Consider the following 23,954-nt stretch of genomic DNA (forward strand, 5'->3'; position numbering starts at 1 on the left):
TAATGAATCCGCTCTATTTCGTCCAGCCCGAACCCCTGTTTGCATTCTACAAATAATCTTGGCCCTTGGGCCTTGGTACATGTCTTGAATCACCCTACATCTCCCTTCCTGCCTCTTTCCTTTCCTGTGGTGAAGTCCATGTTGTTGAAGATAGGAATAAAGGGGGATGAGAAGGACGTAATCCCATATTTCCCCACTAATTTATCCCATGTGTCAGCTTGGTTATAGTGCACAGGTACAAATGCTTTGGTCTATGCTGTCGTGGTAACCACAGTACTTTGCTTAGGTCGTGCCGGACAACTGCCCGATCCATTGCCACCCATTGTTTCCCTGATAGTTATGTGAACCAGTCACGGATGATCTGCAATTGTGCCACTTCATAGTACTGCTGGAAATGTGGGCGCACCATCCCTCCTTCCTTACTAGGGGACATCAATAGATGCTGATTGATCTGTAACCTCTTCCCCTCCCATATGAAGTTCCCTGTTACCTGCTCTCGTTCTTTAAAAAACAGAGATGGTATGGCAAGCTGGATTGCCTGAAATAAATAAGGTAAAGCGGGGCATGTGACCATCTTAACTACTGCCATCCTGCCCATCCAGGAAACCTGAAGATGCCTCCACTTCTGGAAGTCCCTTTTTATGGCCACCAGCATGAGTGAATACTTTGCTTCGTACCAGCCGAAGAGCAATGGCGTAATCCCCACTGGATTCCAGATGAATGGTGAGGTGGCCTTTAATTCCGCCACCTCCCTGCCCCCTACTGTGAGAGTAAGCAGTTCCAATTTGTCAAAGTTAATTCGGTGCCCTGACACCTCCCCAAAGTCCTTCAGTATCTCCCTACACACCTCTAGAGAATCTCTCGGTCTGGTGAGCGACAGAAGCTTGTCGTCCACGAAGACCGCTACTTTATGCTGCTGACCCCCAAAGGGTATACCATGTTCCTCCCCGACTCCTGTATGCTTTACAATAGTAGTTCCAAATAAATTGCATACTATAGGGGGCAACCCTGTTTTGTCCATCTACTTAGTTTAATGGAGTGAGACACGGATAAGGGTTTTGAAAATAGCTTGGACCAGTCTTAAGAAATTACCACCCAGGCCCATTTTCTCCATCACTCGGAACAGAAAAGACCACTCCACTCAGTCGAATAGCCTTCTCCATGTCTAAAACTAGAAGAACAAATGGGATGGCTGTTTTTTGGGCTTTCTCTATCAAATGGGCCAAATGATCTCCATGTCCTCCATTTGCAGTTCTAAGTTGTGGGTCGCAACGCTCAGTCATTCTATTGCCTCACTTTTCTCAGTGGTATCTCTATCCACCCCCTGGAGGCTCCTTTCAAGGATATCCGTCCTCTTTCCCATTTGTCCATGGTGCGCATTAACTGGAACTGTTCGTGGAATATTTTAGTGAGGGTCGCCTGGAGTGACATGTCATTGGGGAAGTCCTGCCTGGACGTAGGGGCTGCCTGTTCTATTTCCATGTGGGCCCGGGGGTATGTCAGTGGCAGCATGTTCTTGCCTGTGTCCCTTGCTTCAATTGGTGCCCACAGTGTGGGGAGAGTTCCTGTCGTATCCCACGCTGTTGGGGTCTGCTTGGGGATCCTGGCTTTGGATTTGGACGACATCTTTCGCAGATGTTCCTGCCCTGCGCCCCTTTGATGTTGTTATTAGAGGGGAGACGTTGTATCTCCTCGCCCTGGGCTACCCTTATTGGCTGTTCCTGATTGCTGTTAGTAGGCCTCTTCTTGGGTTTAGATCTGCTTCCTCCTTACGTGGCACCAAGCGCATGCTGCTATTTCCTCTTGCTGCGCTAGTGGGATACCTTTAGTGCCTGGCTCTAGTGTGCCATTCGGGCCCCTTCTTGCTGCCTTTCTACCGGCTGCTTCACTTCAGCCTATGAGGCCCCCCGGAATCCATATCCCTCCCTGGAGATTTTTTATTGCTCTCCCTCACCTCCTCTGTATGGTTAGTGGCCCTGTGTTGCCTCCTGCAGTGCAGTGCGGTTCTCTTATTTCCTTTTATCAGGGCTGCTCCCAGTCCGCCTCCTTTTCTTCCGGGCACCGGCGTAGTGTAGCACCAGTGAGGAATGTGGATGACTTCTTCTGTAGACTCATTCCTCTGGTTCGGGCCCACTGCAGTATTGGCTGCTGTCGGGTCTTAGCTTGGGAGCGTTTCTGTGTGGGTACACCACTCCTGGGTTGTCTCCTTCTCCCCCCGGGCGTCCACTGGGGGTGGCGATTAGTTCCTGCTCCTGTCACCGGTTCGAGCCCTCGGCTCCGCTGCCTTATGCCCGGTCTTCTGACCTCCTGCTGTTGACCAGGGCTTTCCTCTCCCGTCACCAGTTTAGCCCGGAGTCACTGCTGGTAGCCGTCCTGCTCTCCTTCCAATCATGCTGTGATGTGCCTCATCCACTGATGGGCCACTGTCGGTATCCTTCCTTCCCTACTGTGGCTCCGGTGATCTTTTACTGGTCCGAGGGCTCCCTCCAGGGCCGTGCATCGTCCTCTCGTTGTGTCTACCACAGCAGGATATTGCAGTTTCATCTGCCTTTTCCACGGCGCTCCTTTACTGTGCCCGCTCTCAAATTCTTTGAATCCCACCGGGGGGTCCTGCTCTCCTTTCCGCTCATCACTGCACACTATTCCAATGTTCTGGGGGTGGTGGAACTGCTATTAAGTGGAAACCGGCTCAGGAGTGGCTGCTGACAAGTCTATCTGGTGTCGGTGGCCATCTTGGAATCCATCGCACCCACACAATTTACATTCTTTCATTGACGCATGCACCCAAACATACACTCGTTACCACTCACGCAAAACATTTTTTTTTCTTACTTGCTGCCCTGGGCCAGAATCGCAGGAGTGCCTGATCGCACATTCAGAGCTGTAATGCCCCAGCATATATGCGCCCCACCCTGCATCCCTAATAGGCCATGCAAGGCTGGGGAAGCAAAACGCCCCTGGCCTTAAATGGCCGATTGGACATGTGGACTGGGGTGCAAATGGTCAAAGGAAAACTCTGTTTCCCTTTGATAGTTTAAGGCTGCCAATGAGCGCTCCCACAGCTGCGTTTTGAAGCTGAGGGTGTGCTTAGTGTTTTCACTGGGCTGGCTCATTCAAAATGGGTGCGTCGATGCCCCGTTGCTCATTATGGACAAGCTGGCCATCCATTGTCAGTAATAATGATGAACCAATAAGCATACATGTTGATGATCTTTGGTGAACCTTGGAAAAATTTCAGAAGGCACAAAATACTTGGCTGAATTTTGGGAAAAACAGAATCGGCCATATTCTCCAAAATAAAGAAGTATGCACATTTGAGATGCACCACCAAAGAACCATAAATAGAGATACACCACGTTTAAAAAGGTGTGCAAAATGCAGGCAAACAATGCACAAAGTGAGTGGAAAGCATGCAAATACACCAGATTAAGCATGCAAAGGGGGAGTGACCACAGAAAGTAAGCATAGATGTGCCACAATCCTTAGTCACAAAACCAGACCACCGAATTTGCTCCAAAAATGCACTTCAACATTTGCTCCATATAAAAGTGGAGCAAGAGGCCCAGAAAAGGGTGCAAGTTAACTATCTAACCAAGGAAGCACACAGTGCACCCCAATCACAACCATCAACACAACATAAAAGCAAAGCACAGAGAGATATGTAAATATTCCCAAAATAAACGATCCAAAAGGCATTATGCTGCAGCATTGACGCATTAGGAGGGAGATGATATAAGGGAGGATCACCGTATTTCAACTGGCTGATGAAGAGGTCACTCAGAGGTTCTGCTTTCCGCCACATATCATACTGGACATGGTGAGTCATTGAGAGGGGGCTGTGACGAATCTGAGGATGTCGTCCCTTCTCCCCTAGGGGGAGACCTTTCCCGTGGGGCCAGGGCAGTGGGTCCATAGTACAATAATCCCCCTGGGGGTGGTGCACCAGGGGAGGATTGCATGGGAGAGGGAGCCCCTTATGGGATTAGGGTCGAACCCCGTACCCATCCATGTTTGACACCTCGGAACCAACTCCCCATTCCTACATATCCTGTTGTCATGTTGAAAAAGACCATCCTTGGATGACAAATAGGGAAGTTCCTAAATACCCCCTGACTCAAAGTACTGGGGTGAGGAAGAGGTCCAGAGCGATGAAGAATACCTGGAGGAACCAAGCTATGCACTCCTGCTGTTGTACCAATCCTACTGGTGCCGGGGCATTCAAAACCACTGAGCACATAGAAACATAGAATCTTCTTCCTCTCGACATGGTTCGAGGAACCAGAGAGCTGCAGGCAGAACTCTAGAGGAGAAAGGCTCAGTGAGACGGCTTCCCGAAGAGAGGCACTTCCAAAAGGGTTCATTTGTGTGACGGTTGAGGCAGAAGGAAGGACGGAGCCTTCCTGCAGACCGGGCAGACTAGGAAGTGGGAGAAATGCTACCCAAGTACAGAGCAAAGCCGCAGATCCGAACAGAGACCTCATCATGTGTGCAGCAATATCAGCAACGTCTCGGGCATGATGAACATGTTAGTGAGCATGGGTTACATGATTCTTTGCTTGATGGGGATGGTAGTGATAGGTGGGGTGTGAGTAGGTCTGTATGATTTTGAAGAGTGGGGGTTTGCATGAATGGTTGTGAGTGGGGATTAGAAGTGGGAATTATGGTGGTTCGATGCACATGGTCTTGACCTATCTAGAGTGAGACAGGCAATGGCCTGAGCCCTTTGCCCTTCCAAGCCCAAGTAAAAAGAGACGCTGTTGTCTTTTTTGCCCTTTATTTTAGACTTATGGGCAAGAGATGCTCTTGGAATGAAGAGTTAGATGGTAAAGGGGCGAGTGAGAAAGTCCAGAAAAAGGAGGAAGAAATAATGACATGATGTAATTGGCTCCTAGTCTGGACAGTAATCACTTCACTGGCTTTCCCTGCATGGCCCAGAAAGTTACAAAATAAAAAATCAGGAAGTTAGGTAAATTGAGGAGGGAGGCGTGGGGTATAGGAACAAAGATGAGAAAAAGACGAGAGCAACAAAGACAAGCAGTGATTTTCTGGTGAGCCAGGTATGCACCATGTGACCTAGCTCTGAATGCAGTTGCTAAACAAATGCAACAGAAAAAGATGGGAAGGCAGGTCCAGGGGGAAGCTTGGGATAGGAGCAGAGGGTGGGAAAGGAGAAAGAAACAAAGGCAAGCAGCAATTGGATGGTGAGCCAGGTAGGGGCCCTGATACCTTGCTCTGAATCCACTGTCCAAACAGTTTCAACAGAGAGAGGCTGCAAGGTGGGTGAAGAGGTAAAGTAAGGCAGGTGAAACTGGTACAAAGTTCAGGAAAAGGACAGTGATAACAAAGACAGGCTTCTGGTGGTGAGCAGGACAGTGGTCATGTGACCAGTTGAACAACTTCCTGTTATTAGTTTTATCATAACTGTAACTCAAACAAGCCCAGTGAGGAATTTATCAAAATCTCATATTGTAAAAGTAATAAGTGCTTATATGTATTGTTGAATTCTAGTATGTGTTCTCTGTCATATAATGCACAGTAAACTTCTAGCAATCAAAAGCACATTTCTTTCCACTCACTCTTACGAGACAAGAACAAATATTTAAGTATTCAATGTATTTATTTTCCTTAGAATCAAATTGTGCGGGTAGTCTTGCAGTCACTTCACAATATGTTCATATGAATAAAGTTGGGATTAGATTTGCAGTTGTGTGATGTAGGGACGCCGAGTGGCCTGCCCTTGTGCTAATGTCACTAGACATGTGTGTGCTGCATAGTCAAGGTATTCCAGGTTATGTGGTAGATGGTTCGCCAGAGTGCAGAAGTCACTCCTGAACATGCCCTAGGTCTTTGTTACAGAAGGTCTTGTACACTGTGCAGAACACATAACATTTTGTCTTGTACTGCAATGGGAGCCAGCTGATTGCTACTGCAGAAGGTTTCATGATATTTTGTTTTTTCATTATAGCCAACCACCTAATGTAGTTCACTTTGCGGTGTGTTGGGGAGTTCACTGGTGAGGCGACATGTATTATGCTGCAGTTGTCAATTTGAGTCATGACTAAGGATTTGGTCAGCCACAACTAATGGTTGCTTTGATGATGGATATAACTTTTCTGGGGATGAACAGTGGCAGGTTGGTCTCCTTCACCAGTTTGTTTAGTTATGATGGTTAGATCTGAATCCAAAAATCTCCTCCAATTATCCAGACCAAGTTACTGTTTAATATTTGTCACTTTCAGACAGAACCAATACATTTGCTTTGGATTAAATAAGGTAGAAGAGATTTTTCCTGTTCGAGTGGTAGAAGACAGCCACATTATGTGATCCCAGCTTGGATCACAGAGACCCTTTCTGTCAGTGAACGACAGTATCGTTCCCATACCTATGGCATTACATATATTGTTTGCCAATTTGATATACCTTCATTAATCCAGTTTCTCATCAAACATTGCTCATTCCAAGAAAAGCACTGATGTCAAGTTAAGTTACTTATTAGTATTACAAACTATTGTTTTAATGTAACTTTTCATTTAGTATTAATTTCATTGTTGAAACAGTTTTCTCTGGTTATGTCTAAAGAAATACTTTTGCAAACTTCTTATAGACGGCCCTAATAATCTTTCGCTATCATATGGCTTTACACTACGCTAAACTAGACACACAATCCCCCTACAGGGCCACCTAAGGTATGTCGGTTACCACCAGATTAATTGAGTTATGATAATGCTCACCTCTTTACCTCTACCACACAGCTCCCTTCCCCGCCCTCACATCAGTGGCTAATCGAGACCCAGATAACTTTCATTTATCTGATGCTTTTCTCCCTTCTTCATATAAACATATTCCCACGTATCAGTGCCAATATCCACAAAAATGGAACGGTACTTGGGGATCAAGTACCTCCGACCTGCCCTCACCAACACTACAGAAGTTACATCTGCCTCCACTTGAATCCCAATAGCAGCCCACGCCCTCCCTCTCTTCTTACAGTGCCACGTGCTGCATACCTATCAACAATTGCAGAAGAGTGCTCTACAAGGCCACTTATTGCATTATTGAGATGAATAGACAGGTGTTCAGCCATAGCTAAATAATAGAGAGTTCATGAACACATCTATCTTTAATCTTTATTTATTGCACACTTCTTGAGTTAAAACATTTGCGGGGAAAAGACCATTTGTTAAAAGAGTAAGAAATACCTTTCCATGCATCTCACTATCTCTGATCCGAAGCAGCTCGGACACATACATCTTCAATCTTGAATTATAGTGATGATTGGGGATAGAATCTTGAATAAAGGTTAGCGAGTGAAAATGTGCAACTCGTATTTTTGCTGGCTTTTCAAATAAAATATATACCTTTTGCTTCCCGGCCCTCATTACAGCTATTACTTTTAAAAACATTATTTCAGAAAAAAAGAAAGATATGTCAACACGTTAAAATTTTGATGATTGTTAATTGAAAGTACGAACTAAGATGTAGAACCTATTTTTTATGGGTTGATGGTAAACAGAAACTTTTTTCCATTTGGTATGTTTCCTGAAATTAAGTTGTGAATATGAATATACATGAATATGTTATGCTTACAAATGATGACGATCCATCGCCCTCTGGCGTTTGTTCTGTAGAAAAACAAAGCAGTGTGTAAATGTATTATTTGAAACAATTTAAAAATACGCAAACTACAAGCACATACATACGATAATAAGGACCTCAATACAGTAATGACAAAACATGAAGTACTTGCGAATACTTTGTGTTTGGCCACTGTGCAATATTATGGGCTTTGATATCCATATGCAAAAAATCTGGTTGCTATGGTGGGCAGGTAAGTACTTTGAGGCAAAAGTATTACTGGATACGGTATTACCCATGTACTATTCCCAAATGCTGTAATACCTTATTTTACCAATGTATTCCAAAAGGACTGCAAAACGAGGAATAACTTAAGGTTCTTCATGACTCTAAATCGTGCAGACCCTTACATGACTTCATCTTTACCGGATACAGATACATTATTCAAATTTAGCAGAATATAATGTCACACTTGCAAGAAGGCTCCAAATAAGTTAATAATTATCCTATTTGGGCTATTCAGTTCTAGAGGGAATCGGCAAATTGTCAAGGGATATTGAAAATATTATAGTTCATGTATGTGATTTCCAACAGTGAGCTATTATGAGTGTACATCACATAGTTTCATGGCTTCAGGAATACCCACATCATAGCCATCAGCGCCATTTCGCCCAGAAGAGCTAGTGTCTTGTCAGCCCACAATGAAAGACAACATTGTGGCAGTATGTGCCCCTGAATAAACAGCAACCAAATCTGGCCACTTGCACACACTGCTGACAAAGGAAAGCAGAGATCAACGTAGGTACCACATCTATGTGGTTCCACATGCTGCAGACATGAAGACGTCAAACAACATCAAACGATGTCCCCTTGCCATCAGACAATCAGCATACCACCACAATACTACAGGATTCCCCTTAAAATACTGAAGCTGTGTCATTGCATGAGACGCCACAGTCTATCCACTGAACGCAGTGATGTACATCAGTGATCCCCCCATTGCACCAAGCCAGTTTTGTGGAAGCATTTGAGTGAGGAGACAAACATCACGTTACATGACAGACAGGGCCTGCTCAATGCTAATCTGGCTTTAATGCAGTCTAGTCCTCTTGCCCTACTCTTTTGTGGAAATTGCTGAGTTCCAGCAGCGTATGGGACAAGTTGAACATTGCTGGGATGTGCCTGCCTGCTGTTTTTGCATGTCACAAGGTAGTACCTGTGAGAAACCTGAAGGTGTCTCCCTAACTAATCCCCGGGGATCTGTCATCCAGGTGGCCAGGACACAGCCATCGCTATTGGATCCAGTTCCCTGGGGTGGACCAGTGAGGGAGGATCACCTGGATAGGGGGTGCTTGGGGGGAGTGGAAGCGGGACACTGACTGGTGAGACGCGGTATCCCCTTTCTTATAACACCCTTTCCCCATCCTACCTAGTAGAATACTCAAACACTCTACCCCCACTCTACCCCCACCCCCTTTTCCGACGCGAACACTTTCGCATATCATGGAGGACGACGGACTAAAACCTGAGTCATGTACCTGACATGTACCAACACCAGCTTACGTACAGATTCAGGATTACCTGGAACGTAATAAGCTCCTTTGCCTTAGAGAGCGGGGCTTCCACCCCAAGCATGCAATGGAAATGTCCATGCTAGACTTAAAAACTCAAATTGAGGACCTGGAAGACAACAGCAAGATCGCCCTCCTTTTACTATTGGATTTATCAGCCGCTTTCGATTTGGTGAACCACCGAATCCTGTGTCGACATCTCAAAGAGGCAGCCCACTTCTCTGATAAGCTACCACTTGGATCAGATCCTTCCTGGCTAACAGATCCATGAAGGTCTTCTCCCCCACTGCCTCAGCTGAACCTGATTCAGTCCTATGCGGTGTCCCCCAAGGATCTTGCGTTTCACCCACGCTCTACAATGTGTTCACAAAACCGCTCTGTGTTATTCTGGACTATCTGGGTGTCACCTACACTAATTATGCGGAAGACACCCAGATACTCCACACATCCCTATCTCGGACAAACCATACAGCTGACAACAAAGCCTTAAACAATGTTTATTTGATCATCCAGGCTTGGATGGCCCAACAAAAGCGCTGTCTTAATGATGATAAGACAGAGCTCCTCATCCTGGGCTCCCCCAACCATCTGAGCCAATTAGATCCTACATTCAAATCCTTTGTCATCGATGGGAACATTATCAAGGTTACTAATGACACCAAAACCTTAGATATTTACCTTGACCCCTCCCTATCTCTCTCACGACAAACTAATGCTGTGATCTCAGCATCTGCATACACCTGAAAACTTATCACTGCCTGCCGTCCATTCATAACCACAGCTAACTGCATCATTCTTGCTAGAACTTTAATTATTCCCAAGTTAGACTATTGCAACGCCCTGTACCTTGTGACCAGCCAACAAAACCTTTGCAAGCTTCAGGTCACCCAAAATAATGCCGTCAGGGCTGCCTTGAACATCCCTAGGAACCAACACATTTCAGACACCCGACACAACTTGCTTTGGCTTTCCGTTGCCCAAAGAGTTTCCCTTAAATCTCTGGCCCTCAGACATAAATGTCTAACCAACAAGGCACCCTCTTACTTGGCCACTCGGTTCTCCTTGCAAACCTCTAGCCGACCACAAAGAGCTTCCCAAACCCATTGCCTATATGTACCCAGATTTAAATTACAAAAATCTGGTGGGGTCAGTTTCCTGGTCCTCGCTTCCAAATTATGGAATTCTCTGCCTAGCTCTCTCAGACTGGAACCATCCTTCTATGCCTTCAAGAACAAAGCCAAATCTTGGCTCATGGCCCAAGACTCACACAATCTCCTACCGTAACTTCCTACACCAGGACTAGCTCATTCACTGCAACTGTCGTAGCCTGATTGTAAATACCTTAAGACATAGTGCCTTGTAATTACTATGCGCCTCATTACGAGTATGGAGGTAGCCATGTCGCTTTTAGCGGCATGGCTACCCCCATACCGTGTACCGGGTCCGGTTTCCAGGAATAGGGAATTACTGGGCCATGCCGACTTTGGCAGGCCCGTTAATTCCCATTCCCGGGACCCGGACCCGGTACAACACCATTCCCATTTGAGCCCCTATAGGGCTCAATGGGAATGGGGAGGATGCTAACAAAGGGCCTGTTAATGACAGGCCCGTTGTTAGCATCCTGGTCTGCTTGCGGGTCCCGCTAAGGACCCCTGGTCTGACCAGGCCTTCCAGAGCAGGACCTGCTGCAGACCTTGTAATAGGGCGGCCCGGAATGAACAGTGCGGGTCCCTTACCAGCACCATTCATTCCGTGGTCGTCCTCGTTGTAATGAGGCCCAATGTATATATATCTCACAAATGTATAGCATGTTTTTTCTGTAACTGTATATTGCTGCTGTGATTGTAACCTAAGATATGTGCCCAGATGCCTTCAGGCCAGGAGCGCTATATAAATAAAGAAATACAAGTGCAAATACCAGGGTCAGCCAAAGTCAGGCAATTGACCAGAATCACACAGACCTGATGGCCGTTTCCCTTCCCCACAAGGATAAAAGGTGGAGCATGAGAGCACAATACAAGGAAGGCAGACCGCACAGCACAACCAGAGAGCTAACTCAGCACGGCAGTTCAAGAGGAGGAGAAAGACAGCGCAAACCAAGAGGGTGACAAGGAGAGAAGTGACCTAGCCCTTTATGACCAAGGCCCGTGAAACCTCCATGGAAGGAATTGTAAAACCGCAAATAGCCAGTGTGTGTAGCAGCAGATGTCCACAGTACACTGGGCCCTCTTCTGCTGATAACCAAGCCTGGGAGAGACGCTTGTCTCTGTGGTACCCACCTTGACTCAAGAGAGAAGAAAAGCCGGTGAGTCGAGGGGAGAGTTGATAAGAAACATAACTGTGTTCAACGAAAAGTAGCAAAAGTAGCAAACGGTTAATTGAACTGTGAAAGTTAAAAGAACTGTTGATACCAAAAGGGGAAAACCAGCAACAGAGGAGTCCGGCACCACGTGGGTGCTCACTCAGGAAACTCTGGTCGATTACCCGTTTGTTGAAACTACTGTTACCAGAAAGCCTTGGGAAAGCCAGAAGAGGGTCAAAGTGGTTATACGGGGGTCTAGCAAAATCCTCCGTACAGTCGAAGACTTTGACCGGCAAATGAAAGTAAAGCTAAGGGAAGTGAATCCTGCACTTTGTGATTTACAAAAGTTGGCAAGAATTAACCCGATAGAGGTATGGCGATGAAAAGGGGTCAGAGTCTGAAGTCCCAGTGTACAGTGTGTTGATGAGAGTGAACGCGGCAGAGGGATGTCCACAGTGAACTGTATAAAAGCTATTATGTTTTGTTAATGTCACAGAAGAGATTGTTTGAGTATCCGTAGTGAACCCGACGGAGGGAGGCAAACAGTCAAGATCCAAGGGTGAGAAGCCAACACCCACCGGCCAGTGAGTACAACAGAGAAAAGTACAACAGATAAAGTCTTTTGAATATATGATATGATATGATATGATATGGCATTTATAACGTGCCTATGCACAGGTGCTTCAAGGTGCAATGAGGCAAGGTAGGGCAACAAAGGGAGGATAGACAACGATCCTACTTGGCCAGGTGTCATTCAGGTCGTGCAAGTATGTGAGAAGGGTAGGTGGAACAGTGCAATACAAGAAGATAATAGTAAGTAAGTAGCGGCCAGCAAGTGGCAAGTGCAAGGGTAAGTGCGGATATCCAGTGTCAGGGGCTGGTAGGGAGACTGTAGGGATACAGAAACAGTCCCCAAGTGTGGAGGTTGCCAGCGGGGGCAGTGCAGGTGTGGGACACTGGCTGGGGAGGGCCCTGGGCCCGAGATCAGAGGGTGTCCAGGTAGCCAGTGTAGTTCAGGTTTCAGCCAGGAGGTCAGCAGAGGAGAGGACGAGAAAAGGCAGAAGCAAAGAGAAAAGTTTTGAGGTGCTTCCGGATCCGGAGATGGTTCTCCTCAAGTTTAAGGGGGGGGAGGGATGCTGTTACAGAGGGAGGAACCAGCCGAAGAAAGAGATCTACCACCAACTCGTTGCTTGGAGAAGCGACTGATCCTGAGGGAGTTGGAGGCAGATGAGTGAAGAGCTCAAGAAGGAAGATATTTAGGAAGAGAGAGCTGAAGGTATTGAGGACCAAGGCCCCAGAAGGCCTTGTGGATGATGCAGAGAGTTTTGAACGTAATCCTCGCAGCCACTGGGAGCCAGTGCAGAGATTTCAGTCCTGGAGAGATATGATCCGTGGGCTTGAGGCCAAGGACAAGTCTTGCAGTCAAGTTTTGGATATGTTGCAGAGGGTGGAGAGTGGAAGCAGGCAGATTTAGAAAGAGGCTGTTGCAATAGTCCACCCATGAGAGAACCAGTGCTCTGGAGACAGTGAGCTTCTGGGGGAAGGAGAGAAAGGGAAGAATACCTCTGAGGAGGTGCAGCTGGTAGTGTGACTTCTTAGAGATATCTGAGATGTGAGGAGAGAAGGAGAGTGTGGCATCGAAGATGACCCCATGTTTTTAGCCTTGCAGTTGGGAGCAGGAAGAGGGCCAAGAGAGGCAGGCCAGAGAGCTACAGGGAAGGATGGAGCGGGTGTGCCGATGAGGAGAATTTCAGTCTTCCTGGCATTAAGGCAGAGGTCATTGGCGGCACACCACTCCTGGCTAGCAGACAGACATTCGGAGATGAGGGAAGGAAAGGAGGAGGCCGAGGGTAGCCTGAAAATGAGCTGGGTGTCATCCGCATAGCACTGAAAGTTGGGGAAGAGAGTGGCGATGCGGTGAGTGCAAGGTATTGGTTGAACAGCCGGGTGAGAGGTTGGACCCCTGGGGGACACCACAGGTAGAAAAAAGATAGCGGAGAGGAAGGACCCAAGCTGGACCTCGGAGGGTCGGTCAGAGAGGAAAGAAGTCAGCCATGCCAGAGCCTGACCAGTGATACCCAGGTTATCAAGGAGACGGTTGAGCAGGATGGCATGGTTGAAAGGGTCAAAGGCGGAAGAGAGATCAAGCAAGATGAGGACGCAGGGGGTGTTGAAGTCAAGGTTGGAGAGCAGGTCTTTACGAATGTTCAGGAGAGCAGTTTCCATGCTTCTGGCAGCTCCGAAGCCAGACTGATGGTCATGGAGACAACCAACAGATTTGATGTGGAGATTGAGCTGGGAGATGGCCAGTTTCTTCAGGAGCTTGCCCAGGAAGGGAGTGATGGAGATTGGGCGATAGTTAGCCGGGCAGGAGGGGTCGGCTGAGGGTTTCTTAAGAAGTGGGTGCACAAGGGAGTGCTTCAGGGGTGGAGGGAAGACTCCAGTGGTGAAGGAGTGATTACAGAAATCAGCCAGGGGCGATAGTTAGCCGGGCAGGAGGGGTCGGCCGAGGGTTTCTTAAGAAGTGGGTGCACAAGGGAGTGCTTCAGGGGTGAAGGGAAGACTCCAGTGGTGAGGGAGTGATTACAGAAATCAGCAAGGGCAGGAGCCAGGGAGTCAATGTAGTCCTTGATGGTTTTGGAGGAACAGGGGTGAACCTGTTTCGATGAGACTTTCATAGATCGGACTTGTCTAGAAACTTTGTCAGCTGAGAACAGGGGAAAGGTAGAGAAGTAGGGAGGATGCGTGGCTGCAGAGGGTCCAGAGGAAAATCAGGGAGTAGGGGGAGAGAGAGGGAAGGAGGAGAGTGCGGACAGGATGTCCTGGGTTTTAGAGATGAAGTGAGAAGCCAGTGCCGTGCAGAGGGCCTGGGAAGGGACAGGAGTGGTAGAGACTGTGGCAGGATTGGCCAGTTCCTTGCAGATTTGAAAGAGTTCAGCCGAGTTGTTAGATGCCACAGAGACACAGACTTGGATAAGAGCTCTCTTTTTAGTTAGATGGAAGAGTGAACCCAATGGAGGGAAGCTCATATTCGAGAGGGGTCTGAGCCCAGAAGAGGGAGACCCAGGGGTGAAGAGCTATCACCCAAGTACAATCAGAGACAAACTTTGGAACTGTTGTTAACCTTTTGTTTGTTATTTTGAAACTGTCAGACCCACGGAAGTAAGAAACTTAACTATCGAAGGTCCTGATAGCGCTAAGAACATTTAGTGGATCTGAGCCTGGAAGAGGGGGTCCCAAGGGTGAAAAGGCATTACCCTTTTGTTTCTTATTTTGGAACTTTTGTTTCTTATTTTGGAAACACATCAAGTTGTCGGAGGCAATAGACTTTTTGTAGAAATGAGACTTAACCACTGAAGGCCCTGATCGCTGAGAGCAGAACTGTTGGCTCGTGCTGGGAAAGCTCGAACGCATGCTGTGCTCCAGAATCCTACCTTATCCTGTGCTTAAAACATAGGGAAGGGAGATCCCGACTACAACATCCTGACTATTTGTGAACACTTCCTTCTTTGTTAGGAACTTTATCCCACACTTCTTTTGTATTTAGTGTAAGGATTGGAATTAGGTTTTTCTTAGTGTAGGCTCTTTTATTTGACCAGATACCACTAGGACTGCCTTATTATTGTTTGATGGTTGAAGCTTGCTCCCATCTTAGATTTAGATTTAGATTAGGCGTTTTTCCAACTTACCTTTACAGCTCTATAAAAACCCTTGAACTGTGATCACTTGTGTCTGTCTTTACTGTTGCCACCATGAGTTCCTTACATACCTGACTTGTATGAATAGTTGATAGTTATAGTGGGGTGGTTACTACAGTAGTCAATGGGCTAGAAATCCACTTCACCATGTACATGTAGACCAGTGGTCAGAATATTGGCTACATGGCCATCACAGTGCACTGGGTGGCAATTTCTTCCTCTACCAGCCAAGGGGGGCCTGGAGTAATGCAAGGGGAAATAGGTGTGTGAAGTTTTGCATCATGCTATTTTGTGCAGGAAATGCTTTCAGATCAGAGGCTACAGAGGAGTTGGCATCTGGGAGAAATTACAGGAGGATGAGCCATGTGGCTAAGGCCTTGGAATTTGCAATCGAGCTTTGTTGCACCAGAAAATGAATCAAATGTCTTTGCTGCTTTGTAAACTGTCAAGAACCCATCCCCTGAGCTGCACATGTCCTTCACCTTGTGGTCACATACTTTTTCAGCAAATTTCAGCTTGTGAAAGAGATTATTGCTGTGGCCCAAAAGACCAGCTCATATTTCAGCCAGGCATACCTTGTCAAAAAAGCACTGTGCCAATTGCAGGTGTGCCACAAGCTGCCAGTGCCCAACCTTTAGTCCTCAGGAGGACCTGATGGAATATTTTTCACGTGTTGGACAAGCTATGTGAGCACTGCATTGACATCACAGATTTCTGAAACACTCAAGAGCTCTGTAAGACGCATTTCTGACATATGTTAGTGGCAGCTGCTCTCTAATGTCTTTTCTGCACTATGACCTTTCAAGGTGGCCACCAAGCAAGTTTGCCATCAAAATACATCCCTCAGTGAAAGTCTCTCTCTGTTGTACCTGCTTGAGCTGAACCTGTCCAACATGGAAGGATGTCTCTCTTGGCTGGTGTTGCAGATGTGGCACAGCTGGTAAGAGACCTGCTTTTATCCACAGGAAGTTGCATTTAAAGGTAGCACTGAGTACCTGCTCTGCCTGCTTCCTTTACAGCATCATATTTCACAGTAAAAGTGGTCACTTTTCATCTCAATGTGTCTGGGGAGCAGGACTTACAGCAAACATCACAATGAGGTGTCACTGTGGAAATGCGTAAGGATGCTTTGCTGCAGAGCTTGCCTCAACAATTGGAGAATGAGTGCAAGCAGCAGGAATAACAACATACACCCCAAATTTTGCCAACTGACCTGGCAATGTCAAGCTCACTAAAACTGTGTGAGCAGTGCATGCACAGTCTCCTGGAAGACCTGCTGTGGGACCCCTCGCTCCACAGTGACTCAGACATCTACAATACAGACGGCTCATCAACAAGAACAGACAGCGCACCTCCAGCCGTAACAGTTGGTATGATTCCGATCTAGCTGTTCTGAAATGCAAGTGCAGAGCAGCTGAACTGAAGTGGCAGACTTCAAGCTCATCCTCTTGCAAACTTGCCTGTCGCCTGCTTCAAAGGCAATACTGTCTCTCCATCTGCTCCAAGAAGTGAGCCCACATCAGGACCATATCTCTGGAGTCACTAGCAACATCGCTGAACTCTTTCAAAATCTGCAAGGAACTAGACAATCCATCTGCAGGTTTCCCCTGCAACACCCCACTCAGTATACCACACAGTTGAAATAAATCAAAATTTGGAATATATACTGGATTTAGCACAGAAGAATGACTGGATAACAGAAAAAACTTGTCATTTTCTAACGACTACAAATCCAAGAGTAGCCATATTCTACACTATTCCCAAAATTCTTAAAACACTATCCAAACCTCCAGGCAGACCCATTGTGTCCGTAGCGAACGACATTCTACAACCATTAGGAACATATTTGGACTATTTCCTTCAACCAATCATACAAAATACAAAAACCTACATCAAAGATACTACTCATTTTCTCAATATTCTAACCACCATACCAACTAAAGATGATATCATTCTCTTTACTGCAGACGTACGGCATTTATACACCTCAATCCCACATAACCAAGGTCAGGAATCAGTGGAATGGCTTCTACTAACCACTGGAGACATATGAGCATCTAAAGAATTTTTAATGATTCTATTAGAATTCATTGCGCAGAATTCATATTTCAGACACAAAGAACAATACTATCTGCAGATGAGTAGTACCTCAATGGGGGCGACAATGGCGCCAAGCTATGCCAACAGCTTTACGTATAAATTTGAAATGGAGAATATCTTGAATCACAATACTTGGAAACAACACCTCCAGCATTGGGGAAGATACATCGACAATGTATTTGGAATTTGGCAGGGAACTGAAGAGCAGTTTATTAAATTTACAGAATTCTTGAACAGGATTGATGAACACATACAATTCACAACGACCCACAGCAAGAAAGAAGTAAACTTTCTAGATGTCATTGTGATGTATAAGGACTCAAAACTCACTACAACTTTGTACCGGAAATCCAGCGACCGTAATAATCTACTACGTCGTTTAAGTTTTCACCTGCCAAATACTCTCAAAAGTCTCCCTTATAGTCAACTACTAAGGGTTAAAAAAATAGTGCAAGATGAAGTTGAATGCAGAAAACAAACACAAGAGATGGCTACACGATTTTTACAAAGAGGCTGCTCACCACAAGAGATTAACAACTTAACATCTAAGGTGGAAACAATGGGCAGGAAAGCGATATTGGAAAAAGTCACAGATACTAAAGAACCTCCACTGATCTATGTGACCAAATATTCTACATAAAGCAACAAAATCATAATAATCATCTTGAAACATTGGCATTTTTTGTCAGAAGACAGAATTTTGGGAAATCTCTACACAACTCCACCGATGTTTGCGTACACCAAAAGTAGAAATATCAGAGATATGTTAAAACGCAGTGACATTCAGGTTCAAAATCAAAGACCCAAAAGAAAAGGTACCTTTCCATGTTTGAATTGCTCGAACTGCCACATGGTCCAGAAAGGAGACATTGTATTTCACCCAAATTCAGGAAAAAAAATCTTTCTGAAGAAATTTGCAACATGCCATACTATGAACGTCATAAACAGTATCAAGTGCCCATGTGGCAAATACTATGTGGGTAAAACAACACGCAAGGCCAAAATAAGGTGGAATGAACACCGGTCAAACATGCATACATGCAACATTAAATCTCCCGTATCAAGACACTTTAAAGAAGCTAAACATCACATAGCTCAAATTAAATTCCAAATTTTTGATGTGCTATAAGTAACACAAGGAGTTAATGTGGACATCAGCAGACTTTTAAGTCAAAAAGAAACTTTTTGGATTGAAAAGTTGAACTCTTTACATTCAGGTGGTCTTAACGAGGAATGTAATTATGCATGTTTTCTTTAACTCACTCGATTGTAAATAAATCGGACATTGAGAAGTAGACAAAGCAATCACATGTCTGAGTAATATATTGGAAATGAAACTGAATTATGTACTTTGACATTCATGTGACAAATGCTGTAATGATTAACCATGAAAGAGCATGTATTTTGCCTTTAATGTTTAGAATTATTCCTCAGTATTAGGTCAATCAATTATTCCTTTTTTTCAAAATATGTTTCTAGGCATCTTATCAACATTAACATTAACACGTAAAAATAACAGGTGACGTACTCTTATTAATGATCATTACAGATTTAATGATACCACTGTACTATTTATAATGGATAAGTCACCAACATTGTATGGCCAATACATTTTTTACCAACATCCACTCCACACAAGTATTATTGACAACAGTCTACAACTCGAGAGCTTTTGCCGACCTCAAATAACGATTCCAAAATGGCCACCGGCACGTGATGACGTCATCGCGTTAATGACGTCATCGCGTTACATGCCAACGCCATTTTGCAAGTATAAAAGCAGCCAGGGTAACCAGCAACGCGTGTCCTCGCGAGCGAGGTGCCCTGCTGCTAAAGGATCTCATTCAAACAGGTAAGACTCCCCAGTTGGGGAGGCGAGTCCCTAACAGTTAAATGCATCATTGAATTAAGTGCTAAAACTCTACCAAATTACATACTTTCCATCATTTAGATTACCAAACACAAACTGCCACACGAGGAGTATATATGTTACACAGCAGCAAGGAAAAGTGAAAGTGCTTAAGTGCAACATAAATTTGGGAATTTTCCACAAGAACGAATACACAAATAAGGCAAAGGATTTAAAGCAACATTAACACAGGTACATTTTTCAAAAGTTACTGCACTGTAAACTTTGAACAACACGAGATATACATGTTTGGTTTACTTTTGAATTAATATGTTGATCGATATATATATATATATTTTTTTTTCATTGACAATAGTCCCTGAAGAAGGTCTTGAATAGACCGAAATGAATTGGATAATAAAATGTTTGCAAGAGGCCTATTAGAGAAAGTAATTGAACAATAAATATACCTGTATATATAGATATAATCTGCAAATCCCTTGTGTACATTAATAGCAACTGTAATCTACTTATTATGTCTGCATACAATTAATCTGTAAATGTGTTAATACCTCCATGTATAGTAACGGCCTCAGATGTCGAGGCCTGTAACTCAAATTATGCGCCCGGATGCCCTTGGGCCAGGTGCGCATTTAAATAAAATAAATACAAATAAATACAAATACCTACATTTGAACTAATTAAGTTTGTCAAGATTCTTCAACGTACATCAATGCATAATTGAATGAACTAAAGTAATGATTAGTGAGAGTGCCCACACAGGTCCTTCCAGCAGACTGGAATAACCAATCCAGCCACCAGTATAACATTTTTCATCCTTGCCCAAACTACCCACTGCTCTGCAAATGAGTCAAGTGTTTGTGAAAGCTGTATTCCATTTGCACGGATTGCCTGAAGTTATAGTGTCAGACTGGGGGACTCAATATACATCAAAATTCTGGGCAGCCTTATGCAGCGAATTGAGAATCAACAGGGCCGTCTCTTCTGGTTTTCACCCTTAGACCAACAGCCAGACATAGAGGTTAAATCAGACTTTGGAACAGTACCTTAGGTGTTTTGTGAATACCATGCAGGACATTTGGGCTTCTTTACTTTCGGTGGTGGGGTTTTCAAATAATTCATTGCATACTGGGATCCAGTAGAGTCAATCTTTTTGTACGTATGGATACCATCCAGAGTGGATTCCTTCCGTCACTTCTCATGGTTTGCTACCTCCTGCCATTGAAGATCACATACAAGACTTACACGTTCAGTACAACAGCAAGCTAAAGAAGCCCTTGAAGAAGCCCAGGAATCAACCAAATGTTCTGTGCATCGCAAAAGAATAACTGCACCCGAATATCAAGTACATGGGTGTAATTTTAGGGGGCGGCGGGGGTGTTTGTCCCCCCAACTTTCATGGCACACCATTTTGTCCCTATTCATTTGGCTGGGGCACCTTTTCTTCAGATGTGATGTCCCCCCCAACATTTTCAGCAACGCTACTCCACTGATCTAGTAGGAGACAAAATGTGTCTGTCAGCAAAATGCCTACCTCGTCATCTGACCCCCACAACATTTTCTCCAAGGTATTTCTGACCCTATTTTTTACCCTTTTGTATCAACCCTGTCGCATTTCGTCTGTGACGGGGTCAAAAATATGGTATTGCATACATCCGTTTTTTCATGTAGCCTTGTTAAAACCCCATCACAGCACTTCCAAGTGCTCTGTCCCTCCACCGGTGGTTTAAGGAGATCAACAACAATATGAAGTGGCGTGGTGATTCCAGGTATCATATAAATACATTACAGTATTTGCTCCATTGCAAAGGATACAGTATCTCAGAAAGAACATGGGAAGCTGCCAGAGATGTTCATGCATCACGTTTGGTCTGAGCTTTTCACAGGAAGTATCTGGGAAAATCCAGGTGGAGTCAGGTTTGGGAGAGGAGATACTGTTGGGCATTTCCCTAGTGCTGCTATTGCTTGGAAAGTGTTCCCTTTCACTTCTGTGTGGAAATGTTGGCGTTTCCCTGGTTACCAGACCATACCAAGATGGCATCGGTACCCGAAACGCATGCCATGCAACAATGACATCATACATCCAAGATGGCTGCCGCCATCGGAACAGAGTCAGAGAAGAACCTTGGCAACATAAAAAGCTTTGTGTTAAGGTACTCGATGTTTTGCAATTCTGCTCCTTTGTTGCACACGCTCCTGGTTCTTTGATACTCCCTTTTCTCTGTGCCCTCCTGGCTTTTATCTCTTTGTCTGCTCTTCGTGAGTTCATGCTTCTGCTCTGTCTTTCTTAGCCATCATGCTGCTCATTTCCTTGTTACTACTTGTCCCTACCTGGTGGTCCTTGGACTTGCCTATTCCATGCTCTACTGAACATTGTCTGTCTGGATATTGTGTTTACTGTGAAGACTTACTGGAATCAGTCATCTCAACAACCTTTCCAGCGGCACGCTGTCCCAGACAACAAATCAGGAGTTTTCTTTCCCTAAAAGGGTTTTCCTCCTCATCTTTGGGGTTGTACTTCCAGGGAAGTCCCCAGCCCTCTGTCCCTATTGGGAGACAGGCCTTATCTCTACGCATCTCCACCCAGAGACACTATGAAGATAAGGCCTGTCGCAAAGACGTGGCCCAGATGCTAAAAAGATACTCAACGGCCGGACCGCTATGCTCTTCACACAGCCACCTCCTAGCCGTACCCAGGGTTTGCTGGAAGAAAGCAGGGGGATCCAGCTTCACCCGCTTGTGCAGCCACCTTTTAGAACAAGCTACTCCTCACCTTGCGAGCTGACCCCTCCTACCTTTTGTTCCGCAGGAACCTCAAGCCTCTCCTGTTTTGTTAATTTGTTTTAACCTTCTTACCTGCTTCTTCTTTATACTGCCTGACTCACATTTCCTGTAACTAGCCCCTAAATGCCTGAGGGCTTTGTTCACTGCTAAAAATACAAATAATTTGTAAATAATTCAATATACCGTTCATGCGCTTCCTTGAAATACATCCATTTGCGGCCTTGTACGTTTCCTATTTTTTCTTTTTCATTCTTGAGATAGGAAGGGCAGGGGTAAGAGACTCAGGGTCCGATTTACAAAAAAAAAATCAATAGGGCTTTCCCATGTTAAAACATTTTTGTAAATCAGGCCGTCAGTACACACATGATTACAGGTGTCTGTGTAGTGGGCGTTTAAGTCACCCCCCAATTTAGTTGATTGAGTTCCCGTAGATACTGATTTGTGCACTAAATTCTCTTGTATATCTGCATGTTCATCTTCGTATTTGCCCCTCCAGTGGAATCATCCATTTTAAACGCTCTTAGTTTGCTCAGATAGTTCTACCTGTATTTCAAATATTAGTATACTAGGATTACTATGAGGCACAGGTATCTTAGTGGTTTCTAAATCAGAGTATACACCAATTAATGAGCTCCTGTTAGGTCTCCCCTGCCTACCTATTCAGGCTACATTGTTAAAAACAGTAAAACCATCCACCCTGAGCTGGGAAGTTAGCCAGCTCTCCTGTAGCACGAATACATTAAATGATGTCAATTTGTCAAGGCCCTTGGTATCACCGAAGAAGTGGGTGTGACCATTTGTATTCCCAGTAACAATGGTGAGACTTCATGGTCAAGAACTACTACACATAGCGTCCTGTATTATCACTCAGAACATTGTAAGGCGTATAATCTAAATCAATAGTCAGGTCTTGCTTCATTTTTTCAGTCTCCAAAACTACCTCAAATCCCATTTTTGGAAAACTGTTCATACTGTGCAAAAAACACCTGAAATGCGAAATTGGAGATACATTTTGCCCTAGTTACTCACAGCCCTGGTTATATGCAATGTCACCCAAGGGAAGAACACACAACTGAAGAATGGCAAATAGTCATTGGAGAATATAAGAATGATTTAACACTATACAATCAGGGGGAAAAGGCGCTCTTATAATGAAGGTAGTAGGTACTTTTAGCCTGGGCAGCTGTCCTTTCCATGACAGATATTTTCCTGTGGCGATTACATCCGTAAACTCGTTACAATTGAGTACTGACTTATCAAACTTGAATAATTAACCTGCTATTTTGGCAGCTAGTGATGGCAACAGGGATTCAGCACAAGAGTCTGACAGCCGCATCACAGATGCAAAGCTGGCAGTATCAGGGTTGTCCATAGAGTCATTTGTGTCGAGGTTGTCGTCGTTATCTTTCTTATTTGTCTCAATCAGTGCTTTCGTTGCCCAATTTTCAAAATCTAGTTGTTTTCCCCTGCATGCATCTTTTGCTTTCTCCTTTTTCTTATGAGTGCCAAGGTGTGTAGCAAGAATACATGTGCTCACTCAACACTGATCTTTACATATCGTGTGATGCTGAAAGACCCTCATAATACCAATAGTCTTGAAAAAATAGACCTAGTACTTATTTGTTTTTTTATAATATCAAAAATAGTTTATTTTACTAGGTTGAATCACAACCCAACTTGCTCTTTTATAAAAATAGCTCTAAAACAGAATTTTCAGTAAAAAGGACCCCATAACACAACATACAGTGGATACATCTACAATACAAATTACTAGTTTCACTCACATCCATTCCTATAACATGACAATACAATACATCTACATATACAATTTATATAATGATTTAAACATTTTCCAATCACTGAGTGTTATTAACTCAGAATAAACAGTCCCGACATGTTTCAGTTCATCGTGGCACTAAATGCATGAACCTTCTTCAGGGGAAGAACACTTTTAATTTTTTCTCCACCATGTAATCCAGGGCCCCAACAGTACTCTTCAAACCGTACTCCTATAATTTTTCAATACACAAAGAAAAATAGGGTATCACTACAGA

General features: G+C 44.7%; 1 protein-coding gene across 2 annotated transcripts in view; it reads right to left on the reverse strand.

The window, feature by feature from the left end:
- Positions 1-23,954, reverse strand: part of LCP2 (lymphocyte cytosolic protein 2) — a 1,016,893-nt gene that overhangs the window by 485,917 nt on the left and 507,022 nt on the right. For both annotated transcript variants that reach the window (XM_069654319.1, XM_069654320.1), the window contains exon 6: positions 7,588-7,622. In XM_069654319.1, coding sequence (XP_069510420.1) covers positions 7,588-7,622 — 35 coding nt within the window. The remainder of the gene's footprint in view (positions 1-7,587; positions 7,623-23,954) is intronic.

The sequence above is a fragment of the Ambystoma mexicanum genome, chromosome 3q (assembly GCF_040938575.1).
Source record: "Ambystoma mexicanum isolate Mex_15411 chromosome 3q, UKY_AmexF1_1, whole genome shotgun sequence".
Taxonomy (NCBI): domain Eukaryota; kingdom Metazoa; phylum Chordata; class Amphibia; order Caudata; family Ambystomatidae; genus Ambystoma; species Ambystoma mexicanum.